Below are 25,655 nucleotides of genomic sequence, written 5' to 3'. Positions count from 1 at the left end.
GTGGCTCTGCCATCCATACTTAAATCAGGTTCATCTTTTTTTGAATACTCAAATGCCAAACTGAGTTCCTCTTCCTCTTCTGCATAGTCTGGTGAAAGCTCAACTTTACATATACTGAATGGTTCAAATTCAGGCTTTTCCTTTCTTTTCACTTTTAGCGTTCCTGAAGTTGTAGCAGTCCCATGCTGGTTAAATATCACACAAGTAATGGAGCCTTCCTGATCACGGACAATGGTGGAGAATGTCAGTGTAGAACTATTTTCTGTGGTTCTGATGTTACATTCTTGGTTACGTGACAGCGGCTTGTCATTGTTATACCAAGTGACTGTGACCTGTGGATGGCCTTGGAAATCACAATTAAAAATACAGCTCTCTCCTTCGCTTACTTCTTGTGATTCAATTTCATGAACAAAGAAAGGGGGGCATGGCTCCAGGTATTTCGGAAGAGGCCTCACCAATTTGTCAGGTGGTTCTGTTATCTCCATTTCTGTTTCAGTGACCTCAGCCAACACAGACTCTTCAGTTTCAAGGGAGCATTTGTTTACTGACATTGCCGTTTCTACAGTTTTGCTCATTTCCCTGATCTCAAAAACAGGCACAGGTTCATTAATGTTCAATGTGATTGTATCAGACATCATCATGTCAGGTTTCCCTCTCTCACTGACATCATCTTTCTCTCTCACACTGACATCATCTTTCTCTCTCTCACTGACATCATCAGTCAAAAGTACATATACCAGGGGAGAGGGGTTTTTCTTAATGGTTTTTGTCGCCTTGAAGTCTTGAGTATCCATTCTTGCTTCTTCTGATTTTCCATGGGTATAAGTATGGTGCATCCATCTTGTGCTCCCAATTGCCTTTGGATCTGTTTCTGGAACTTGTGGCTTCATGTTCCCTTTAGAGGCTACTACCTCCTGTCTCTGGAACATTCCTCCCCTATTGCTTTTATCAGGAAAATCCTGGAGAATCTGAGGAGGCCCAGGAAGGCCCAGGATCCGTTCCATTCTAACCTGAAATTTTTCTGATGTTTTCTCAAGCTGCCTGCTGGAACTTCCTACCGTAACTTCTTTAGTGCCTGACACTGTCGGTAACATGGCCTTTTCATTAATCTGCTCTATAGTTTGGAAAGCAAGTCCCTTTGTCTCTACATGAGATGCTGCACAGATTGAACGGGCCAATGGGCCTCTTTTATTTCCAATTCCTACAATTTTCGCAGAGGGAAGGTGTTCCTCTGTCGATCCCTGTGATAGAAGCACTTTTTTCTTTTCCAGCATGGCTTTTTTTGCCTCGCGAAGTCGCTGCAACTTTACTTTTGTTTCCTCGTCAAGCAAAGCCTCTCCCTCACTACACCCCCTACCTGCACGCCTGTTTCTTACCCAATCCTTATCGTATACAAATCCTTTTCTTAAGGACGAGAGGCTTTCAAAGCTTATGGTCCTCACCATCCCTTTGGTAGGAGAAAAAGCTCTCAGCGCTTTCTCGGTTTCCTGCTTCTTATCAAACGGAGAACCAATACACCGCAGATCAACTTTGAGCCTATCGCCACTCCTTTTCTGCACCAGATGCTCTATACGTTCACAAGTACTCTCTGACTGTCTCAAAAACTCTAGGTATTTGGCATTTTGTTTGTCACCATGAGCTACCAACAATGAAGCAGTGGACTCAGCTGAACCCTCACTGTTAATAGCAAAAACCTTGTAACTCCCTGAGTCCCTTTCCTGAACTTCTTTTACCTCTAGACTGGAGCTGTGCATATCCATGCAGCTCTCACTCTTTATTCGCCTTCGCAGACTTTGGGGGATTTGCCTGTTGTTATGGTACCATGTTATTTGGGGCAAAGGAAGGGCACTCAATTTGCACTGGAAAACAACTGGCTCTCCAGCCATAACAGACCGATACTTTAACTTTTGTGTGAAAGAAGGTTTCTGTTTCTCAGGCCAGGAATGCATAAATGACATTCCACTTGTGCCCTTCAGATCCGGGAGAGATCCATGTTGCGGAAGATCTACGGAATCAGCAGAAGCAGCCTGTTTGCCAGCCGGGTTTTCTGCATATTCTGGCTCTTCACCGAAGAACAGTTCTGCAAAAGAATACCATTACATTACAGCGTACTCCGTCCTTTCCATCCCACAGTTGGGAAAAAAATTGAAAAGAAATGAAATAGCTATAAATGAAATTAAATAATGAGCATGCAACAGATTCATCACAAATCCATTAAAAAAAAATTCACTCACCATATTTGTTCGAATAAACGCAACGCCTTGCTCTGTTTTAAAGATTCTGACACGAAAATCGTTCGCTGTCGGTTCTTTCTTCCAACTGCGGAAATTTCTTCATCAACAAGCAAAATGAATCTCAAAATGACATGTTCCTGTGGGTGCATGTTTTACTGCCTGAAAAGCTTTTTATTTTTTTGTATTTTTTTTTTTGCATTTCTTCTTTGCAAAGAAGGGGAGGGGAATCTTACCTGACTTGCAGACAGTAGAATAAACGCCCTTTCTGATCCCTTTGATTGTGGGTTAAAATGGCCAAACAATAGAAAAGATATTTTTCAAAGATATGAAAAAAAAAGTCAACTGTAAGTAATTTGCTAAAACAAAATGAGAAGGCGTTTATTCGAACTAATACAGCTGCTAACTTCACAATGTTATGCAAAAAAAGAAAAAAGGAAAGAAAGCAAGCAACATGGCCCAACTATGCTATCTGCAAGCCAGTGTAAGAATTTCCATAAAGGAGAATTAATATCATGTTCATGAAATGGGAGGGCAACAAATGGAAACAGGCCCCTTTCCCATCTTGCAAAGTGTTGCATCTTAAACAGATGCCAGCCCATGGTTTTTGACCAACTCATTCATGTTAGAGGACTAATGTGTTCTGAAACCATCCGAAGCAATTCAGTCTAAAATTGTCCCATGCATTACAAGAAGGTATACGAAAGAAAAGCTTTTGCAACCAGCTGCATAGCACGACGTGAAAGTAAAGACGGGCAACTCTGTGAAAATGAAAAGTTTTAAATGGACTTTAAAACTTGTATCCTTTTTGTAATAATGCAGGTTATCCTGAGCATATTAAAACAAAACATGCGGCATATTCAGATATGCTTCAGAATATGTTTTGCTTTCTTGGTCATACGTATCAGCTTTTCAAAGGGGTTACTGGGGGTTTTTTTTATGCTAAACCTTCCTTTCCATATAAACGTTTGTGTGCGACTGTACCTTTCACTTCCATTTCAATCTGTTGTTCTATCTTCTCCTGCAGAACTCTTTCCAGGGCTGTAATAAAAATAAAAGTGTGATTTAATGGAAAGTGAGTTGAATGTTGCAAGAGAAGAAAATAAAAATGATGCATTGATAGGGGGAGGAAAAAACCACACAAACATACATACATACATACATACATACATACATACATACACATACATGCCAGGAAGTGCCTGATAAGTTGAAAACAAATAGTGGGAGGATGCTAAAGTATTGGGGATTTTCCCCCAGAGCATTTTAAAGGAGCCTTTTCCTCTCCCCACCCTCTCCCTCTTTTTCTTTTTCTAATTCAACATGCCTTTAACATGCCTTTAACACCATGAGGAAAATATTCAACAATCCACAGCCGCTTCATTATATCACGGACTGTGGATTGAACAGGTTTCAACGACGGTACGCAAGAGGAGTATATGGAAGGAACATGCAGTTGCCAACCTGTCACTCTCAGATGTGTGCTGCACTCGGCTTGTCCCGCAGAATTAACTATTCTGCACTTGTATATACCCCTCTGATTCTCCTTAACTTTCAGTAAGTTTAAACTGCACAGTGGGCCATCGTGCCTCAAAGAGCACAATGCGGAATCCTCAACTATTAGCTGGTTATACAGCCAGATGACACAAGGTGTAGGGAACCCCTTGATTACACAGAACAGCGAGACATTATCTCCTTCTTTGACAAAGCTTTCTGGGGGCAGAGTTTCAAGGAAGACTGGTACTGTGGCACCAGTTTCGGCGATGTCTTCGCACGGCACAACATCAGGGTAGTAGTCTCTGATCCTCAGTTTCTCAGCTTCTTGTGCTTTTTGAGCTGTAGATATTGTCACGCTCGTCGTTTCCGTGGAAGACTCTTGTTTATATTCATAGGCTGTTTTAATCTGAGACTCTTTGCTTGTTTTAATGCTTTTAGTATCTGATTCAAGGGTAATTTTTGTTACTGTTCTGGCTTGTGCTTCTTTAGCTAGGCAAGAATAAAGTTAGGATAAGATTAGATGTTTTGCAGCAAAAAAAAAAAAATCTATACTCAGCAATTATATATGTATATAAAAGCCATTAGTATGGTAAAAGGAATGTTCAGCGTGTTAGTGCAAAAAACAATTGAATTTTCAGTCTTTTATACTATCCTGTTCCACATTTAAGGGCTCTATTCATGCCAGGTTAAATAGAAGGTGCAATTAGATCCACAGGATTTGCGTCACTGACATCAGAGGAAATAGGATTGGCCCACAGTAATTTTTACAAGGACATCTTCAGTTTTAGCTTCTTCTGCATAGCCTAGAAGGCAGCTGCAGCCGCAATGCTTTTCAGTGATGTGTAGAAAAGTCAGGAAATCCACCAGTTTGTAAAAGCAGGATATTTGGCACTGTTTGGGGTTCAAGTTGTTGTTCCTACTCTTCTGTGTGCTAATCGTGCAGCCATTTCCATGCCATGAGAAGAAAACCAAAAGTCAATTCTTAGTCTTCATTGCTTAAACACAAGAGAGGACTATAGGTAAAAACATTTGTGGCACCTTCATCATCTGGTGTCGGATAAGGAAAAGCAAGGCACATGACATGTGGAAGTTTCTTTGCCTTAACCGTAACAAATTGTTGTGGTCAATAAAAGAATGAAAAAAAGATGCAAAATTCCAATTTTAAAAGAAAACTGGTATGGGTGGAAAAGGGCATTCAGAGAATGGTTCTGTTAATGGCAGTCAATATCTGCATAAAACCCATTGTAAACTAGAATAGCCTAAATTAAAAGTTAGACTACATAGCTGTTGTTGTTTTTTTTAAAAAAGCTTTCACAAAAATTAACAGCCAGTAAAGGAGAAATAATTGTAAACAACTTCTTGTACTTCTCTTTGATCCTATAGGAAACTTCCAAATTGCTTCAGTATTTCACTGCAAATTGACTAGTCCTTGCTTTTGGAGATGAACCCGATACCTCTGTAACTTGCCAGGGGAAGGTATGGTTCCTACTTTACTAGCAAATTACACAGAGTACCTGTGCATGTGGTTACTTTATGAATAGAGCCCGAAATGTAGAGGGTTGGGGGAAATGGAACTCAAAACTGTAATTCTAAATTAAATACTAGCACAGGAGCTATAGGCAGTGATGATGAGGATGAAATGAAGTAACATCACATAATGTTAAAAATCAGATAACCACCTTCTACGGTTAGTATAGCAGTTGTTGTTACTTCTCCATAGTCATTACGAACAGTACAGCTGTACAGTCCTTGATCTAAAAGTTGGACATTGCTTATAGTGAGGAAGAGAACGCTTCCATTTTGTGACAGCCTTATTCGTTCAGATTCCTGTAACGTTTCTCCCTCGTGGGACCACAAAACCTCCGAGAAGTTTTCGCTTTCCAAAGCGCACATAAACTGAGCGGTGTCACCGCATCTCACAGTGAGATCATGAAGTTTCAGAAGAATCTTTGGGGGCGCCTCTCTCAGCACTTGAATGGAGGTTGCAGATACCGTGGTGCTTTCTGACTTCTGAGTAATGGCTGTGGCACTGAAGCTTTCTCCTTCCTTCCCAATCTCAGCTTTCACAGTAGAAGTTCCAGAATGGTGTTCAAAAGCCTGCACAACCATTTCCCGTGACGCCTCCTGCTTGGACTTAATTTCTTTTACATACACTTGAGTTTCCTTCTTTGCAAAGGGGGAAGCAATATGCACTTCTGATTTTGCCTGGATAGACTCTTTTACATCTTTCCCAGAACTTAGCCTATCTAAGGCTTGCACTGTGTAATCAAGTAACAAAACATATGATTAATATCTAATGCACTGCAGTGGGCCACGTTAAAAGCAAAACGCTAAGCCATAGATGATAAGAATGAAATGTCTTCGTTTGAAAGCCTTGCATGCCAGCTGCATTCATTAATGGTGCCCTCAGGAGGCAGCAAATATTTTACAGAAAAGAACAGCCACAATGATGGATGGGAAAAAATGAAATATGCTCATGCTGGTAATATGTGGTAATTATTTGACTCTTCTTTCCACTGCAGTTGTCCATGGCAATTTGAAGGTATTTTTTTTTTGATACCCTAACAATATCCCTTCTTTCCCTTTAAAAACCGAGTAGAGCAAACGTCAGAGAATGCACCAACTGCCAACAACTCACTGCCTTGAAGTGTGTGCGTGTGTTTAGTCTACCAAAAAACAGGTGTATTATCTGAGCAATAGACCAGGATGCAAGTTCTAAATGACACGACACTTTGAAAGTACAGGAAACGAGAGTGGTTTATTTGGTTACAGCTAGGACTATTGACATTAGTGACGGCACTGCTAGTTCTAAAAATAAAATTAAAAAGTGTGAAACGAGGAAGAAGAGAAGGTCATTAGTCACAGTGTAGAAAAAAGTGTGGTTTATGCAACAAACAGAATTCCCTAGGAACAAAAGCGGGGCTTTACCTTCAGCAGTCACTGTAAGTGTAGCCATGCAAGTTGCATCTCCAGCACTATTTCTGGCTTTGCAAGCGTACTGCCCGGCATTTTCTGAGAAAGCATCTACTATTATCAATGTGGCTGTGCCTGTCGACTCATCAAAATGGAAAACTACGCCTTTGGTTGGCAACATTAGCTGTTGATTATGAAACCAGAGGATTTCTGGTTTCGGCATGGCGGAAACCCTGGCTTGGAATCTGACTGTTTCCCCGCTGCATACGCTGCAGCTTGAGATGGGCTGGATAAAGTTGGGCCTTTGGGCAACGGGGTCCTTCTTAATGGAGAAAGATGAAGAAACATGCCTTTGGGAATGTGAGGTAACTTCTTCAACCTTAAAGCCTGAAAAGAAGCATGTCAACTTTTAATTTCTTACCCTGCACACCAGTCAATTTTCTCTATCTGCCCTACATGCCCTTTCTCTTTATTTACAAACACATTCCTTTTCCTAAGTGACAATGTTTAGGCTCTGGGTACAAGCAGAGTGGAAAGCAAAACATTTGAAAACCAGCTGAGTTTAAATGTATAAATGCTCTTCGTGTCACGTATCTGAATATTTGTTTCCTCTGACAAATATTCACATTTGAATTGGCATGATGCAAGTCAATTAAATCCCAATGATTTTAATGCCTGCTACAGGCATTTCAAATCATTCTAGATATATTACCCTGAAAAACAGCAACAAAATCAATATTGTATTGCAGGTTCTGGGCTTCCCCCTTGTGTTTCAGCAGGTGTTGGAATGGTAAGGAGGTTAGACATTTCTTTTCTAATTTCAGTGTAAGGTGCTCTTCTTTTTCATACATAAATGCAATTTCGCCAACATTAGCGATGCCTAATTATTTAATGTCATTTAATTAATGTGGAAATGGGACGGAGTCATGTGTGAAAGTGACACGGACCGAAAATAAACAGATTCGCTCATCATCCACATGCCATATCACAATTTGCTTTTTAAGCACCCTCATGCCTCGCAAAACTAGAACTAGATATTATGGCACATGCATGGTGGCTGCAGCCATCCCAGCTCTACATCTTCTCTTTGTTCCCTTTTAGCATGTATTAATGTAAAAACCATGTGATGTGGCCTCATTTTGTGATGAGCTTCCCACTTGTAAATAGGCGGAAATAACAATCAGCACATCACACATTTTTGTATTGCAAGATACAAAGAAGGAAGAGGAAGAGACTCTGGGACGCTGCTTTGTAGCATTGCCAGCCAATAGGCATCCTTCTGACCTCAGTCTCGGAATTGGTTTGCCACACAACATGGGACTGGGAGTGCTCCTGTTTGACAAACCTAAACCTAAACCCCCATTGTCTTGCATTGAGTTAGTTCGCACAGTTCTTTAGATACACGCCTTCACTTCCTTTCAACAGAAATGTGATTTGGCATGACAAATAAATTCTGGGAATCTGGTTATGTCAGAGAGGGTTTATTTATTCGTTTATCTTTGGTGCGTGCTGGATACTCATTGGAAACAGAATGGAAAGATGAAAACTATGGAACACTGGAACAACGTGAAATGACACTCTGCAGAATTTATACTGCGGAGACCAGATGGGCGCTATCAACATCAGACAATGGGGTTGGTTATTTGAGTTATAAGACACTGACATGACAGACAATTACATGTAGTTTTAATAATATATATAAATATATATTAATGTTAAAACACATGCAAATTTACACAGTGTCTATTTAGACAGCACTCTGTACCTTCCAGCTTCAGTGCAGCCGTACTTGACACCTGGCCAACAGAATTGCCTGCGACAAAGGTGTAAATTCCTTCATCCTCTGGGTATGCTTCTGCAATCTCAAGCTGGAAAGTGTCTTCAAACTGAGTCATCCTAAAGAAGCGGGATGGCTTGATCTCTTTGTCTTTGCTATACCAAGCTACTTTGAGGTCTGCTCAAGTGAAAAGAAACAAAATAAAAAAGAGAGAGATATACATGTAAGGTTTCTAGTTTCACTCTTGGGGAGCAAACTGGTGAACAAGTTGGGAGATCAGAACTAAAGAGATACTTGATATGGCAACACTGCACTGAGTTCTCCCCCCTCCACTGTAATGTTTAGGCTGCAATACACAGTTTTCTGGAAACGAGTCCTAGTGAATTCAACAGGACTGATTTCTGAAAAGTGAAGCCTAAGAATGCACTGTTAGACCAATCCATGTCGTTTCCCGCTGCCACCTGTGCCACCCACCCTGCCGCCTTCAACAGCTGGTGGAGAAGTGGTATCAGGATTGATGCCAATTTTGAGCAATATTCTCACTGATTTGGGGAAATCCACTTCTCCCCACCTGGAGTTCCCTTACCCCTGCAAGCAACAGCCAATGATGTGGAGCCAGGGAAATGGCATAGAAAGTCTGATTAAAGTATTTCAGGGAAAGGCAGGGGAAGACACAGGTCACTGTTGGTGGCATGCTGAGCATCACGTGTAGTTCTAACCTCCGTGTACACCTAGTGAACCTCAAACTTTTGTTCTCCTTCTTTTTCATCCAGAATTTCAGTGAGCATGAAAAATGAACAATACTATTCTGGAAACTGGCAGAACTGGATATTTGGGGGCAGTGGAGGAGCACATGAGCAGGTTTGATCTGGGCCATGACAAAGAACTATTCTAAGGATAATTTCATGCTGTACTGAGTCATATGCAGAAACATTCATGAACAATACAAAGAGAGCGGGCGTTCCCAAGAACAATTCCCCATGCTCTGGTTCCACAAATATATACATATAGAAATGCTGTAGCTTTCAACATGCACATCAAAATGATATATATACCCATATGAGCATATATATGTATATATACATAAATCATTCTGACATGCTTTTGCACAGCTCAAAATTTGCCAATATTTTCAGTGTAAACTCCTACATGCTTTTTAGGATGACATGTTTTTAAAAGTCCTATCAGAATTTTCTTTTTGTAGTTAGGGACACGATCCATATGCACCATGAGTGTAGCGCCAACCAATGCCTGGAAGTTCCTCTCTTTACCCGTATATCCCACCTACATATCAACATGGGCACATGGAGAGGCAGCATAGTTGTTATGTCTGGGGGAAATGAGTGGTCTGTGCATGCCTTCTTCATCTCCAAGCCACCTTCCCTCTTTCTGCCCCCTGCACAGTGCAACTCGTTTCAGCTTAGCGTAGGTGTAACTCTCAAAGCAAGAATGAGGGAAACGGTGCCCCTCCAGATGTTGTTGGGTTCCATTTCTCATCATCCCTGATCACTGGCCATGTTGGCTGGGGCTGATGGGAGTTGGAATCCAAAAAGCCACAGGTACCCCATCCCTGTCATTTTGTGCATGTGCAGGCTGGAGCAGGGCAGGTGGGGGAAGAGAACTTTTTGAGCCCTTTTTGGGATCCTCAGGTCATCACCGATACACCCATCGTGCAAATGGATCGTACGTTCACGAATTGTTTTCCTAGGGATAATATCTCATTTCGAGTACATGTCTGTATTTATCTAATTTAAAAGCGAATTGTCCATTTGGATTTTTATGTGCGTCATATTAAAATCTATACTTATACTAAAAATAACTATCTAATCCAAATTTTTAAATATGCAAGAGGGAAGTATTGTGTGAGTTTCGGTAAATTCACTGGGGGAATTAAAAGAACTATAATGAGTGTTTTTATGTGCAAGTTGAACTATTGTGGCAGTACTGATGGTTTTAAAATTATGACGTGGCACTTCATTCTTAGAATTATATAAAGCTCAGTGTTTTGGCGGGTAGGGGGGCATTTACCCAGATATCTAGACTACTCAAATTCTCTCTCTCTCTCTCTCTCTCTCTCTCTCTCTCTCTCTCTCTCTCCATATATCTGTAACCATAGGCAAACAGTCAAACTGATCAGAACTGCTGGTGACCCAGGACTGTGGATCAAGAGGTCTATGGACTCTCAGATGAACTGACCCCTCCATTCATTTCAACAAAGAGTACATAGTTCTTTGTTCCTATAGAAGCTCTTTTATAAGGAGCTCTGTGTACATATTAGGGATCCCACACCAGCAAGATATTGGCGCATACGTGATTTTAATTTGCCCAAGTCTTTTGCATATATGATGAGATCATTCTGCAGTTAGATATCTGGTTTACTGGGGGTACTGGTTATCAACGGTTTGGTTTCAGAGCTGGTTTAGCTGATCCTTGGATTCCATGAAATATGGTGGACAGGGCAGGAGTAACATAAAATGTCTGAAGCATGGGCTGATTCTCACTTTACTTTTGGTACTCAGGTATGTGTAACTAAGTGCAAAATTCACATCTGACACTGAAGTATTATGAAGTTGAGAAGTCAGAATGGATTGCAAGTAATATTTTGGATAGGTTCTAATCTCTCTTCCACATTCCTTTTCAAGCAACTTTCCTAGTCATGTATTGCCTTTCTTGTTATATATATATTCCCAGAAAAATGAGAGACATATGAAGTGTATGTCTCTCCTTTAAAAAAAAAAATATTGCATGTGTCTGCTAGGAAAAGCACATGATCCTTTACTGAGAATTCCTTTTGGGATTTTTTAAAACGATTGAAGGACACAATCCTAATTATCTTCTTCCTAATTCAACCTACATACTTAAATGCACATGAATTTCTACTCGAGTACATGTACCCAAGTGCAAAAAGTAAAGTGAGGATTGATGCTCAGTGAAGATCCATTCTTTCCACGGCAAAGTTGTGTCAGAAGCTGACATCCAAGGCTTTGTTCATTTTTCAGGCTCATTTGAAACCTAGGAGAGTGTGGCAAAATGCCGCTTTGAATTAAAAGTGTAAGGATGATTACAACAGTGCCTACCATTTTAATGTTTAGCACTGCAAAATGGAGTCCCTGGTTATGGGACCTCTCGGTCAGTATAAGACAAGTTAGGTTATTGTATACACACAACTGAATCTACATGGCAATGGGGAAGCCTGGCTTCAGTAACTGGTTTGTTTGCTTGTTGCTGTTTTTTAACCTACTAAGTGCACCAGGTCGAACAAGGAGTACAAAAGTGTTTTATGACTTTGTTAAACTAACCTGTCCCTGTAACTCTGCACTGAAAGCAAGCAGACTGTCCCTCAGAAGTAATAGCATCGCGGAGTGGTGCGATAATAGTAGGTGGGTAAATTGGCACTTCTACATCAGGAGAAACAACTTCTGGGACTAAGGAAAAAGATCAAAGAGTGATTATTAGCCTCCATGGAAGAGCACACAGTGCAAAATATTGACAATGCCAGTTTCAAAAATGCTCGAGATTGCTGGGAGAGCTTGCCTTCCACAGAAAGGGACGCAGAAGAAGTGGCGACTCCATAGTCATTCTTCGCTTCAATCGTGTAGACGGCAGCGTCTTCTGGGAAAGTCTCGATCAGCAACAGGGTGTATTCTTGGGCATCATGAAGAAATTTGACCTTAAAGCCTGAAGAAAGAGGCTGTTCATCTTTGTACCACGAGATCTTGGGCTGCGGCTTTCCTGACACAACAGCACAGAAGCGGGCTGGCTTTCCAGACTCCACGGTGGCTGGCTGAAGCTCCTTCTCAATCTGGGGTGGCTCTGGAGCTATAATTAAAAATATATACATACATAATAATGCAACTAATTTCTAGAAAGATAGATTCCATTCCTTCCTTCCTATGATTGCATGCAGGTTTTTCAGCATTTATGTGACACGTAATGCAAGGTAACTAGATCTGGAGGAGAGAGGACCAGTTGCTAGCTGTAGCTCAACAAAGAGATGTTGGGCAACAGGCAAAGGGTTGATTTGCACATGAACAAATTAGCCACAGGTACTGTGATGGGAGATAGCATGTTTGAAACCTCTGTCATATTAAATCAACAACTTCTTGGCTGTAGGAAACTAGCACATCAGGACGACGACTTGGCTAGAAAGCTTTCCCTGACACAATGGTTTTCAGTGGTTGGAACATTCAAACCCATAATGTCCCACCACAAACATGAAATAATATGGTCCTTGGAAGACTTCATTACACTTTTCTCCCCTGAGTGTTGCTATTCAGGCCTAACATGCAGTTTAGCCTTAATCATGGGGTTGTTCCAATGATAAATGGGGGGGGGGTGCTATAAAGTAATGGTGAATACTAGAAAATAATCATTTTTATATCTCAGATTAGGGCTGAAGTGTAGACACCTCTAAGAAAAATAAACTTGTCTGATCAAGATGACCAAGTACATGCAGAAGGATACAGCTTAACAAATAGCTAATCACAAGCAGTGCAGGCCTATGGATGTCTGCTCAGAGTCCAATTGGATTTACTGCCCTAAAATTGTGTATAGCAGGGGTGGGAAATCAGATGTGGCTAGACTACAATGGCTATCATCCCTAATTGGCCGTGCTGGTTCGGCTGATGAGAGTCCAACAGCATATGGAGGGGCAGAGGTTCCCTGCATTTGACAACACAGGACTGAACCTTAACTACTTGCAATGTCATGCTGAACTTCAGCATTGGCAAGTGTGTTTGTGGAGACTGCTAATGTAGCTTCTTATATGAATTAGTATTCCAATAAAAAGCAAGATAAATATGTATACACACCGTTCACATGGAGAGTGATGGAACTCCTGTTTCTTCCAGCTAAGATGGTGTATTCTCCAGCATCTGTATATCTAGTTTCAGTGATTGTCATCCGATGGACTTTTCTTTCCACCACATAGTGATATCTCTCCTCAATGTGGAAGTTGATCTCAATTCCATCCTTATACCAGCGAGTCTCAACGTCGTCTTCATTGACCTCAAACTCTACCACGGCTCGCTGTTTCTCAATGACCTGTCAATAAGCAGACACTAATTATTTCCCCCATTTCTGTTAGTCTATTCTATTCATCAAACAATACAAAATAAATCTGTGATACAAACAAAAATGTGCAAACAAAACACCAGTGATTTTTTTTTTTAAAAAAGGACTGTATAGATGTAGTTACATATATCGCCTATCATTTCCCATTTGTATGTACAAAAATAGGGACCCACAAGAATGGGTTGTGTTACACCCCCCAACCCTAATAAGTGTACCCTTGTTTAGGACTGTAGTAGCAGTCTTGCAGGGACACGGGTGGCGCTGTGGGTTAAACCACAGAGCCTAGGACTTGCCGATCAGAAGGTCAGCGGTTCAAATCCCTGCGATGGGGTGAGCTTCCATTGCTCGGTCCCTGCTCCTGCCAACCTAGCAGTTCGAAAGCACGTCAAAGTGCAAGTAGATAAATAGGTACCGCTCCAGCAGGAAGGTAAACAGTGTTTCCATGCGCTGCTCTGGTTCGCCAGAAGCGGCTTAGTCATGCTGGCCACATGACCCGGAAGCTGTCTGCGGACAAACGCCGGCTCCCTCGGCCTATAGAGCGAGATGAGTGCGCAACCCCAGAGTCGGTCACGACTGGACCTGACGGTCAGGGGTCCTTTTTTAGCAGTCTTGCAGCCTTGTTCAGGGGGATTTTTTTTTACCTTGTGGGGTGCTGCCCTGCCATGCTATTCCCAAGCTACTGCAAGTCCTTGGGAGCTCAAGTAGGTCAATTCCACACACACCCCTTTTCATTTGTTTGTTTGTTCCTTCCTTCTTTCCAATTTTTCAATTGGCACTCAACATTCCTAAGCCCCTTGAAATCACCAAGCAGAAGCCCTTGAACCTTAACAGACTATTTTTGCAGCTGATCTTTTTTTTCATAGTTTACAAGATGAATAACTTTTCAAAATAAGTGGGGAAGCACATCACAATGTATAAGCAGTTCCAGATCTGGGTGAGATCTGCCAACAAAATGATCAGTTGTCCCTATACTACAGTCTTCACTTCTCTAGACACCAATGAAGGAATAATATCAGATCAACGCAGTGCGCACTTGGGAAAATAAGAGGGTTCTCATAATTTTGCCAGGGGTTGAAGAATTCTTAAAGGGAACTATAAAGTTTTCTTGTATGCGTTGACATTAACTGATTTAAATTAAGCTAGGAGGGAAATGTAGTTTTATATTTTGTATTTTGGGGTGTGTTAAAAAATATCTAAGGGGACATGAATACGTGTGAGAGGGCCCTGTGCACAGAGTTTTGTTCCAACTGCTGAAGAGAAAGATCATTGTTCAATTTAAGAAGCGCTCAGTCCATGAGAGCAATGCTCCTCCACATGGCTGTGTACCTTCTTTGGCATCTGATTTTGCTTACATTTTCACAATGGGGAATTCAGTATTTTTTCTAACTGAGATCTGGGAGGATCTTTGAGCAAAATGCTTCTACAAGTTAGTATGGTCGATTGTTTCTTTTTATAATTAACACCTGAACATTATTGTTTGGTGGAACCGAAGTTTCTCCACAGATTTTTGGCACCGAGTTTGGAAAATATATTTGAGAAACTGACGTTTCAGTGATCAGGGGCAGGTCGGCTATATTGGTCATCAAAACAGTAGGAAGTACTATACCTGGACGGTTTTTTGAAGGCTCCTGATGCGAACATCACGCCCTTCCACTACCAAATTAGCGCTGGACATATTTCCTCCTGCCACTACCGTGTACTTCCCGGAATCAGACATCTTTGTGGTAGTAATCAGGAGGCGATGAACGAACCGTTCTCTCTGAACTTTTATTCTAAAAATAATGCAAGCAAATGAAACTTAGAAAGTGTGGTCTCTTAACATATCAATAACTACATTTATATGGTATCTTTGTTTGATTCGGAAGGTCATGCTCTTCCCTCAAAGCTTTCCCTCTAGCCCAATAAGTTCTGTTGTGTCTGAAAGTTGTCATATGGCAAGTTGATATGGCTAGTACAATGGCTAGCCAGTGTTGCCAAGTAACATTTGAATTCACCATCCATGTCCTGTATGCTTGTCACAAGCAGCAGCTCTCAAGTCAAAACTTCAACTTTTCTTTATATTGATTTTTTTAAAACAACAACAACAACAATAACAACAACAACAACACAAATTACCTGTCTTCAAGCTGTAGCTCCTGACCATCTTTCATCCACTGAACAGAAATGTCAGGTTCTGAGATCTCACATTCAAAAACAGCTTTTTTCTTCTCCACAACTTTTATGTCTTTGATGTGCTTTCTAAACTCAATGTGGCGAGCTAGAAAAAAACAAACCATGAGAGATATTGGCATTATGAGCCACTTTATAGTCCCAAACGATTAATAATTGCTTAATTTATACTCCTCCTTTCCACATCAGAGTGCAACAATAATTAGCTGACAACAATTCCCTGTTTGTTAATATGCACATTTACAAAGCACGGCAAAACATTTTGTATTGAAATTAAAATAACAAGAAACAAAATAAGAAGCAGGTAGAGTAATTTCAACAAAAGAAAACAATTAAGGCATAGCAGTAAGATTAAAGAAAATGGGTTTCTTTAAGCATTTCTTAAGTCACTTAACCAGTTCAGCCTGTCGTATCTTTTGGCTGACATTAGCAATTTCAGCCACATTTGGACAGTCATAGCTTGGTGAGCATAGGCAAAAAGTTCATTTATTAATAAGCTGAGATATGAACGAGTCTTTAGCATGTGCATATAGCTCCTTCACTCCTCCTATTTCTGGTGCAAGAAAATAAGCCAGTAAGTCTTCAATTAACCACAGTTTTCTGGTTTGTCCAAACTGGGAAGCTATGACTACCACCTTTGGAACAAACCAGGGTATTAAACTATGACGTGAAATTTCTTTAATATCATTTCAAAAAAAGAAACTCTGCTTAATTAGAGGCTTCCTGGTATAACTGCAGCTCATGCAAAGGAAGGAGTGAAGGGGCTACATGTATTCCAAAAAGGCTAGGTCCCATGTCGGTTCGGGATTATCCAAACCAGTTCAGTAGTGGATCTGTTACTGTAACGGCTCATTCACACTGCTCTGGATTGATGTTTGCTTCAATTTGGTGCTAAAGAGCTAAAACAGATGGAAGAAAACTTAATACCTTCCACATATAAAGTTGCAGATGAAGCAGCTTTCCCAGCAACAAAACTGTATTCCGCAGCATCTCCGAAATGCACATTTCTTATCGAAAGTGAATGTGTAAGTTTCTTAGTTCTAATCTGGCACCGGTCTGTTGATTTTATTTCCACGCCATTCTTCAACCATTTGTACGTAATGCCTTCATAATTAACAGTCACTTCAAAGGTTATTGTATCTTTCTCTTCTGCGTTGATGTCCTTCAGCATGGATGTTATCAAGATAGCTGGTTTTAAAGGAAAGAAAAGGGGAAATATTTCATCATCGTCATCATTAAACTTATCAGCTGCTTTTCTTACAAAAAGTAAACTCAAAGTCACTTCCCACAACAAAAATAATAAATAAAATAAAATAAAACATATATATTAAAACTAGCAAAATCTAAAAAACCCAGCCTCGGTTTGATGTCATATGCATGTTTTTGAAACACAAATCAATGAACTTTTCAAAGAAGAGAAAACATATTACAATTTTCTAGAACAAAAAAGTTTGGAAATTGAGGAGCTAAGTCAGGGATTGTGAATCCAGCTGGTGGTCCGGATTCTGAGGTCCCCCTCGCCACCTCCTGTTGGCCACTTACACATGTGGAAAGGGGCTTCCTGCCTGTCAATCATCTGACATCACCATGATGTAATTAAGTCAATGGATACATTGGCACCACAGAGATTCAGTGCCATATCCCAAGAAAGTAGGCCGGCTAAACTTTTAACCCCCTAAATTTACAAAGACTGAGAATAAGAGGCTGTGCAATGTTAACTATACTTCAGGCAAGCATTCTGTGCTCATGTCCATTTTAAACTTACGCTTCACTGTCAGGGTTGCGCTGACTTTGTCATTTCCGCAGACAAAGGTGTATTCGGCAGAATCCTCACTGCTGGTGTTCATGATGTTGAGCTGATGGAGCTTTCCCTGAACCACTATTTTAAACTTCTCGCTCATTTCAATTTCTACTCCATTTTTCAGCCACACAGCGGGCACATTGAAATGAGACACCTCGCACTCAAAAGAGGCAGTTTTGGTCTCAGCAACCTCAATATTTTTCATGGTCTTTGTTATGTGCACAGCTGTAGAAAATAATATTGATAAAACACACAATTAGATCGTCTTTTGTAACGTATCGCGAGGTACTTTCAGTCTGAGATTTGATAATGGAGCTTGATTCTAATGATAGATTTGTTTTAACTTACTTTCTACAAAGAGTTTTGCTTTGCACTCAAGTTGTCCTACTACTGCTGTGTATTCTCCAGCATCAGCGGGAGATATATTTTGCAACGTCAGCTTGTGGACTTTCCTCTGGGAGCTCAGTCGGTATTTGTCGCTGGGCTTCAGCTCGATGTTCTTGTGGAACCATTTGACTGGGACGGTGTCATGGGACACACTCACTTCAAATGAAACAACGGCATTCTCCAGAGCAGTCACATCCTTGGGCTTCTTGATTATCTTGACAGCTTTAGGGAAGAAGTTACCAACAATTTAGTTGATTGGCTTCGGTTAAAACCACTGTAAGACAATTGGCATCAGGATTGTTTCCCCGAGTTGAATGTAGCATGGAATAAAAGAGGCAGCACTGCCCATAATGAAAGCCAGTGTGGTGTAATAGTAGAGAGGGTTGGACTAGGAACTGAGAGAGCACGGTTTGAATCCTCACTCAGCCATGAAGCTCACTGGGTAACCTTGGGCCAGTCACCTTCTCTTAGCCTAACCAATCCCACAGGGTTGTTGTGAGGTTGAAACGTGGAGGAGGAGAACCATTTACACCAAACAGCTTGAGATCCTTGGAAGATAAAGGTGGTACTTAATGTAATAAATAAATGTTTTGGACTCCCAGTATGTTTCCGAGCACAATTCAAAGTGTTGGTGCTGACCTTTAAAGCCCTAAACGGCCTCTCCACCCCCATGTTCAACCCGGACACTGAGGTCCATCTCCAAGGGCCTTCTGGTGTCTCCCTCCCTGCAAGAAGTGAGGTTACAGGGAACCAGGCAGAGGGCCTTCTCGGTAGTGGCACCCACCCTGTGGAACGCCCTCCAGGGCCGTCTTACCCATAGGCACCAGGGGTGCGGTGCACCTTGGCAACGGGCTCTCAGGGGCGCCAGGCCAAGAGTCCAGGGCCTGAGAGTTGAGTCCAGGGAAGAGCTCACCCATCGGTCGGAGCACCGCGGGGGGCTCTTGGGTGCTGCGAGTTTGGGGGTGACCAAGCCAGCAAGACGCTGAGGCGGCTGGCCAGCTCCACCCTCCTGCGCACCTGGGACTGGGCAACCCGGGGTTGGCGGGTGGATCTTTGCACCCCAGTGTCACATATGCTTAAAACAGCCCAGATGCCCTCCCATCAGATGTCAAGGAAATAAACAACTACCTGACTTTTATAAAACATCTGAAGGCAGCCCTGTTTAGGGAAGTTTTAGTGTTTGATGTTTTATCGTGTTTTTAAAATTCTGTTGGGAGTCACCCAGAGTGGCTGGGGAGGACTGGCCAGATGTGCGGGGTATAAGTAATATATTATTATTATTATTATTATTATTATTATTATTATTATTATTATTAAAAATGCATGCATCCTTCCTGCCATCATCTCTGTTCACAGTCCCCCTTTTTTTAAAAAAAAATGTTTGTAGCGCTTAAAAATACATCCCAAAATCTTTTACTAGAAATGATAATAGGACAGAGCAAATGAGTGTTGACAGTGTGAAGAATACTATATCATGATACTTTATGATACTCTCATTCAACTTGCTTTAATTCTTCCCAGCCTATTTACTGTGTAGAGGCTGACTTACTTTCAACATGGAGTCGTGCATTGGCTCCTATCCTTCCCAGTTTAAAGCTGTAGACAGACTCATCAGTTACAGCGCAATTCTTGACTTTCAGTGTGTGGGTTGTCCCTTCCACCTTGATCTCATATTTGTCACCAGAATGCAGCTCAACACCATTCTTGATCCACTGAGCTCCTTTCACATCAGGATGAGTAAGTTCCACTGAAAAAACTGCATCTTGTGTTTCTGTTACAGTCAGGTTCTTCAAGGTCTTCTTGATTTTGACGGCTATTTGAAAAGAACAAATCAAATCGTTGACATTATACAGGTAGATATTATTATTATTATGTATTAAATTTCTATACTGCCCTTCATCCAAGGATCACAGGGGGGTTTACAATATATATAAAACACACACCATAGTAACAAACCCGCAGTTTAAAAGGTCATAGATTGTTTAATTACCCATAGGCCTGAGAGAAGAGGAATGTTTTTGCCTGGTGCCTACAATCATGTAACGAAGGCACTAGGTGAGCCTCCCTGGGGAGAGCATTCCACAAGTGGGGAGCCACCCCCAAAAGGCCTGTTCTCGTGTTGCCATCCTCTGGACCTATTACGGAGGAGGCACATGAAGAAGGGCCTCAGATGACCACATGGTTCATATGGAGAGAGGCAGTCTTTGAGGTACTGCAGTCCTGATCCATTTAAGGCTTTATAGATGAAAACCAGGACTTTGATTTGGGTCCAGAAACTAACTGGCAGCCAGTGCAGGCAGTTCAGGATCGGTGTAATATGCTCAAACCTGGCTGCTGAATTCTGACCAGATGAAGTTTCTGAACCATCTTCAGAGGCAGCCCCACAAATAACACGTTGCAGTAATCTAACCTTGAGGTTACCAGAGCATAGACAGCAGACATTAGGCTATCCCTGTCCAGATAGGGGCACAGCTGAGCCACCAGCTGAAGCTGATGGAAGGCACTCTCCCCAGTCAAGATAGTCCTATCCTGAGAAGCCCCTCTAAGATGGGTGTTATGGTGGGTGCTGGTGAGAGGAGGGTCCTGCACCTCCCTTCTGCTGAACCTCTCAGGAATGAAGCTATATTGTGTTGCAGTGTTGGCTCATCTCATAACTGGAGTTCCCAGTTTACACAACTCTTAGGTATTGTGTAATAAAAATGTAAGAGTATAGCTACCAATTGCATAGCTGAAATATACTGTTAAGTTCAGAAAAGGAGATTCCATAAAGTTCTTACAGTCCATTTCCCCCCTAAATATATTTTACAAAATTATTAACAGGAATATCCATTTTAGGAGATTTTTCCCCCCAATTTGTCCAGTGTGGAATTGAGACAAACTTTCCCCACTGATTACTCACTTTCAACTTTCAGCTTAGCGGATGTTTTCGAAGAGGCCACTTGATAGGTATATTCGCCAACATCATCTACTTTGCTGATTGGGATATTAAGTCTCCTCTTCAAACCATCGGATTCACTTTTGCAGCGATCAGTCATTGAAAGTGGTTTCCCATCCTTCAGCCACTGGCCCTCAGAATCTGGATTGGTTACTTCACATTCAAAAACAGCTTTCTGGGATTCGGCCACAGTTAGATCAGTGAGGGGCTTTGAAATGGCGCCACCTGTGGGGAAATAAAGGACAAGCTTGTATTTGTCGTCCCTCTGATTAGATGCCTACTGACTACACTAATAGTCTATGTTGATGGTGTTCCTGGTGCAGTAGCTGCTGCTATCTATGCAGACAGGCAACTGCTGCTACCATAACCAGGGTGAGGGTGACATAGATAACCTTGGGAGGGTGATGTGCTCCATAGCACTCTGAAGCACTGCACATTTGTATGTTCCCGTAAGTGGCATTCCTACAGGCCACATTAACTGGTGGTCCTAGAGAAAAACTGAAAAGCAGGACCTTCTCAGTAGTTGCACCCACCTGGTGGAATGTCCACCCTTCAGATGTCAAAGAGTTAAAAAATTATATGAACTTTGGTAGACATCTGAAGGCAGCCCTGTTTCGGGAAGCTTTTAAGGCTGCGTGTTTTGTTTTATCCCTTTATATTTTGTTGAAAGCCCCCCCCCCCGAGTGACTGGGGCAACCCAGTCACATGGATGGAGGTATACTTAATTAATCAAACCATCATCATCACCATCATTGCTGTATTGATCTCTTGGATCCATAGACCATGTTGACCTGATGATACTCTCCTTGCCCATGTTTCCATGGAGACAAAATGGATTATAACGCAACAACTCCCCGACTAGGAGTTGGAAAGGAATTCCTCTTCTTAGGAATGTCCACTTTCCTCCAACTATCATTCACCATGGTTTGTTTGTTTGTTTGGCAGGTCTCATGGACTTAAGTATGAACTGAACTAACAAATATAAACAGCAGGGCATTTGACCTTCAAGAAAAAGTCAAGTGCTTTATAAATAACTAACCTGCTACAACCAGTGTCCCAGATGTCTTCTTTTCTCCAGCATAAAATGTATACTCTCCTTCATCGTCTTTCATCATGTTTACTACTGTCAGTTTATAGATTGTGCCATGTGCCTCGATCTTATACTTGGGCCCAGCTTTGAGCTCTTGGTCCTTAAAATGCCACACAACATCAATCCCTGCGTGGGACAGCTCAACTTCAAAGGTTACATTCTGAGTTTCGGTGCAGGTGATATCGTGAAGACCTTTAATAATCTGAATTTCTGTTGTTTAAGAAAAAAGGGCGACTTAGTAGAATCAAGTTGTTGCACGATCAGAAGATGTGTTTTAATAAAGCCTGCCTATCTGAGGAATACTTACCTTCAATTGTGAGATTGCAGCTGGTTTCAACTTTGCCTACTGCCAGTTTGCAGTGTCCTTCATCTGAGGCATGTGTCCTGGTAAACACTAGCCTCTGCTTTGTGCCTTTGGAGACAGCTTGGACACGGTCATCAGGTTTTATTTGCTCATCGTTTAGGTACCACTTGGATGAAGACACGTCAGGGACTGAAATTTTGCTTTCAAGGATGGCTCTTGTACCCTCAATAGCATGGACATCTTTTAGTGGTATAATGATTTCCACGCCTGCAAATTGCAGATAAGAGATTACATGGAAAGATCAATACATGGATTCTTTTAGCTTAAGTATATAAGAATGTGAGAAATGTACAAAAATGGATGGAACCAAGATCCTCCTCCCAGTGTAATTATCTGAAGCATCAGGTGTCCAAATGTCGCAGGCAGCTTTACAGATGGCATGCAGACGATCCCAGGTTCAATCACTAGCAATTGGTAGTGCTGGGAGAGAACCCTCTCTAAAACCCTGGAGGGCCACTGCCAATCAGTGTAGACCAGGGTTTTCTAAAGCTGTTTTGGGACTACAAATCCCATCATCCGTAGCTAGCAGGACCAGTGGTCAGGGATGATGGGAACTGTAGTCCCCAAACAGCTGGAGATCCAAGTTTGGGAAACCCTGGACTGAGCTAGATGGACCATGGTCTGATTCAGTATAAGGCAGTGCTCTATGTTCCCATATAGCTATCCCCAGTTGTTGTGGTGACGGCAGAGATATACAGCAGTATTCTCTATAGGTTCCTCTATACATATAGGTTCCATTCTGTACATGCAGGTTCCACATAGTTGTCATAAGATGCAGTTCATTTGTCATCCTTTTTTTACAGCTATGTAAGATGACTGCCCTCCCCACACTTCGCGCAGCAAATTTCGCAAGACAATTATGCCTTGCATTTTGTTATACGACTTCCGAAACACAGGCACTTACTATAGACTGTGACACGGCCAGTGGTTGAGAGGAGCAGGCTAGGGATGTTGAATGAGTATGCTCCGCTGTCTTCCTTTGTGACATCTTCCACCAGCAACATATGTGACTGCTTATCTACTACAATGTGGACACGGTCGCTTGGTTGAATCTCGACACCATCCTTCATCCAGACGCCTTCAACGTTTTCTTGGGAGAGTTTCACTTCAAGTTGCACAATGTCGCCCTCGCAGACTTTCTGGTCAGCAAGACCTTGAAGGACAGCGACAGGCCGTGCTGTATGGAATGCGAAAGAGAAGCAAGAAGTTATTAAACAATGATCAGAAGCTTCAATAAAATAGGGATGGGGAACCTTTCTTCCCTAGCCAGGCTGCACCTGTCAGTAGCCCTACTCTGGGTGCTCCTCAGTTGCCTTTGATGGCAGGAATGTGTCCTTGAACTCTGAAAATGTCTCTTGATTGCTTGGACAGAGAGCTGTGCAAGGATATCCTGGTTGCGAGTCCTGGGGGACCTGCTCCCTGCTTTACAGACCTTTTCCCATGTGGCCAGGGTGGGCAGAGACCAGACTGACTCCAGCTACAAAAGCTGAAGCTGCTGAAGATGCCAGAGACCATCTTGGTTGTCTTAGTGCAGACCCAGGTCACTAAGCCTGAACTTCCACAGACACTGCCTGCCATGAACCATCATTGACAGGATTGGCAGCAACAGCAGCAGTTCCATGGTTATGATAATGTTTTATTTTCTTGCTAATTGTGCTGTTTTAAATGTGCATTTTATATTTGACTTCCTTTAGTAATATTTTCTTTCAAAATGTTCTAAGATTTTTTTGTTAAATTTGCTGTGTTAAATATGCATTCTATAGTTGACCTTCTTTGTAATGTTTTATTTTGCAGTCTTCAAGATAATATTTTACTTTCCTGTTAAGTATGCTGCTTTGAATGTATACTTTATAGCTGACTTTCTTCTGTCATGTTTTGTTCTGGATTGATTCATTTGATGTTTTAATGTAGGATGCAAAACTCTTTGAGTTTTTTTTCTTAAAAATACAAAGTAGTATAGAAATGAAATAATAGTAATAGTAATAATAATGATAATGTGTGTGTGTGTGCGCACATGCGCGCGCATATTCACCACACCACACCATTGGAATACTGCATTGTTGAATGGGAATGTTATCAACTACACAAAGACAAGAACTAAACTTGTGGTTTCACCCATCTGCACTTCTGGCCTCTGCTTCCAGCTCCACCTACCACTAGCATGATGGAAGGCTACTCATGATAGGATATGGTCTTTGGGCTGGGGGGGGGAGGTTTCCCACTCCTGCTCTCAAGTATTTAGAAGGCAGAACAACTTACGCTTCATCTTCAGTTTACAGGAGGTCTTTTTCCCATCTGCCACAAAGCTGTATTCTCCTTGATCTTCTTTAGCAACATCCTTAACTGTGAGGATTTGGCGACCTCGGCGTGAGGTTATCAGATACTTATTACTGGGTTTGAGCTCCACCTCATTATGATACCATTTTCCTTCGACATCTTCAGGCGAAAGCTCGCATTCCAGTTCCCCCGAGAAGGTTTCTGGGACTTCAATGTCTTCCAGTTCTTTAATAAACTCAATAACAGCACCTGCATTCAGATGCAAACATCTCAGTAAGTGATTTTATTACTTACGAATGTTCCATAATGTTTCTTAGCAACAGAATTAAAAAGAATGCCCAGTTCAAAATATTTTTTCCATCTTTTCAAAATGTGGACTGATCAAGCAAGCTCTTCTTATGTTTGTACATTCTATGTTAATCTAGGGCTATGCCCATGCGCCAATGATTTAAATACAAAGATGGAGAATCTGCAGCCCCTCCCCCAGATGATGCTGGACTTCAAACTCCCATCAGCCCCAGCTAGCCTGAAAACAGGGTTGTTTGTTTTTAACCATGGGCCAATTGAATAGTGCAAGGCTGGCTATTTTAAAAGTGACTAGGGTTGGGCATCAGAATAGTTACATGATTGCCCAAGCACTCATTTTGATTTCGGTTCACTTTGTCGCTGCAAACATTCCAAGATTTAAAGAATCAGGTACCTGGACTCAGTGCTCATTAGTTACGCAGTATGTGCAGCTGATCAGACCAGTTGTTTGATCTGGCCACTGGGGAAATCTATGGTCTGAGAAGCCTGCACTAAGAGCCACTCATTACACAGCACCACCCATATTTCTGTAGTAATAAGGAGTGACTGAGATAGAAATTACGTTGTAACCTTTAGGGACGTGGGTGGCGCTGTGGGTTATACCACAGAGTCTAGGACTTGCCGATCAGAAGGTTGGTGGTTTGAATCCCCGCGACGGGGTGAGCTCCCGTTGCTCGGTCCCTGCTCCTGCCAACCTAGCAGTTTGAAAGCGCGTCAAAGTGCAAGTAGATAAATAGGTACCGCTCTGGTGGAAAGGTAAACGGCATTTCCGTGTGCTGCTCTGGTTCACCAGAAGCAGCTTAGTCATGATGGCCACATGACCAGGAAGCTGTAC

General features: G+C 41.8%; 2 protein-coding genes across 44 annotated transcripts in view; both read right to left on the bottom strand.

Annotated features, from left to right (window-relative positions):
- The window catches only part of TTN (titin), a 284,957-nt gene that overhangs the window by 225,192 nt on the left and 34,110 nt on the right, over window positions 1-25,655 (bottom strand). For 41 of the 43 annotated variants that reach the window (XM_081902051.1, XM_081902060.1, XM_081902074.1 and 38 more), the window contains 17 exons: window positions 24,497-24,763; window positions 23,142-23,414; window positions 22,181-22,444; window positions 21,823-22,083; window positions 20,748-21,008; window positions 19,398-19,661; window positions 17,810-18,070; window positions 17,426-17,686; window positions 16,588-16,848; window positions 15,607-15,748; window positions 15,098-15,263; window positions 13,230-13,461; window positions 11,953-12,237; window positions 11,718-11,843; window positions 8,407-8,595; window positions 6,657-7,028; window positions 3,216-3,272 (listed from right to left, as the gene is read on the bottom strand). In XM_081902051.1, the coding sequence (XP_081758177.1) occupies window positions 3,216-3,272; window positions 6,657-7,028; window positions 8,407-8,595; window positions 11,718-11,843; window positions 11,953-12,237; window positions 13,230-13,461; window positions 15,098-15,263; window positions 15,607-15,748; window positions 16,588-16,848; window positions 17,426-17,686; window positions 17,810-18,070; window positions 19,398-19,661; window positions 20,748-21,008; window positions 21,823-22,083; window positions 22,181-22,444; window positions 23,142-23,414; window positions 24,497-24,763 (3,942 nt within the window). The remainder of the gene's footprint in view (window positions 1-3,215; window positions 3,273-6,656; window positions 7,029-8,406; window positions 8,596-11,717; window positions 11,844-11,952; window positions 12,238-13,229; window positions 13,462-15,097; window positions 15,264-15,606; window positions 15,749-16,587; window positions 16,849-17,425; window positions 17,687-17,809; window positions 18,071-19,397; window positions 19,662-20,747; window positions 21,009-21,822; window positions 22,084-22,180; window positions 22,445-23,141; window positions 23,415-24,496; window positions 24,764-25,655) is intronic. The other 2 variants (XM_081902064.1, XM_081902086.1) reach the window with 1 other exon arrangement.
- On the bottom strand, window positions 3,550-5,982 carry LOC309378494 (V-set and immunoglobulin domain-containing protein 10-like; the record flags this gene model as incomplete). The annotated part of the gene is made up of 2 exons (XM_081926619.1): window positions 5,408-5,982; window positions 3,550-4,217 (listed from the first exon to the last, which is right to left on the bottom strand). The coding sequence occupies exons 1-2, from the start codon at window positions 5,835-5,837 to the stop codon at window positions 3,550-3,552; spliced, it is 1,098 nt and encodes a 365-aa protein (XP_081782745.1). The 5' UTR covers window positions 5,838-5,982.

The sequence above is a fragment of the Podarcis melisellensis genome, assembly GCF_964234715.1.
Source record: "Podarcis melisellensis genome assembly, chromosome: 1".
NCBI lineage: Eukaryota > Metazoa > Chordata > Lepidosauria > Squamata > Lacertidae > Podarcis > Podarcis melisellensis.
This window is presented reverse-complemented; position numbering and strand designations above follow the sequence as displayed.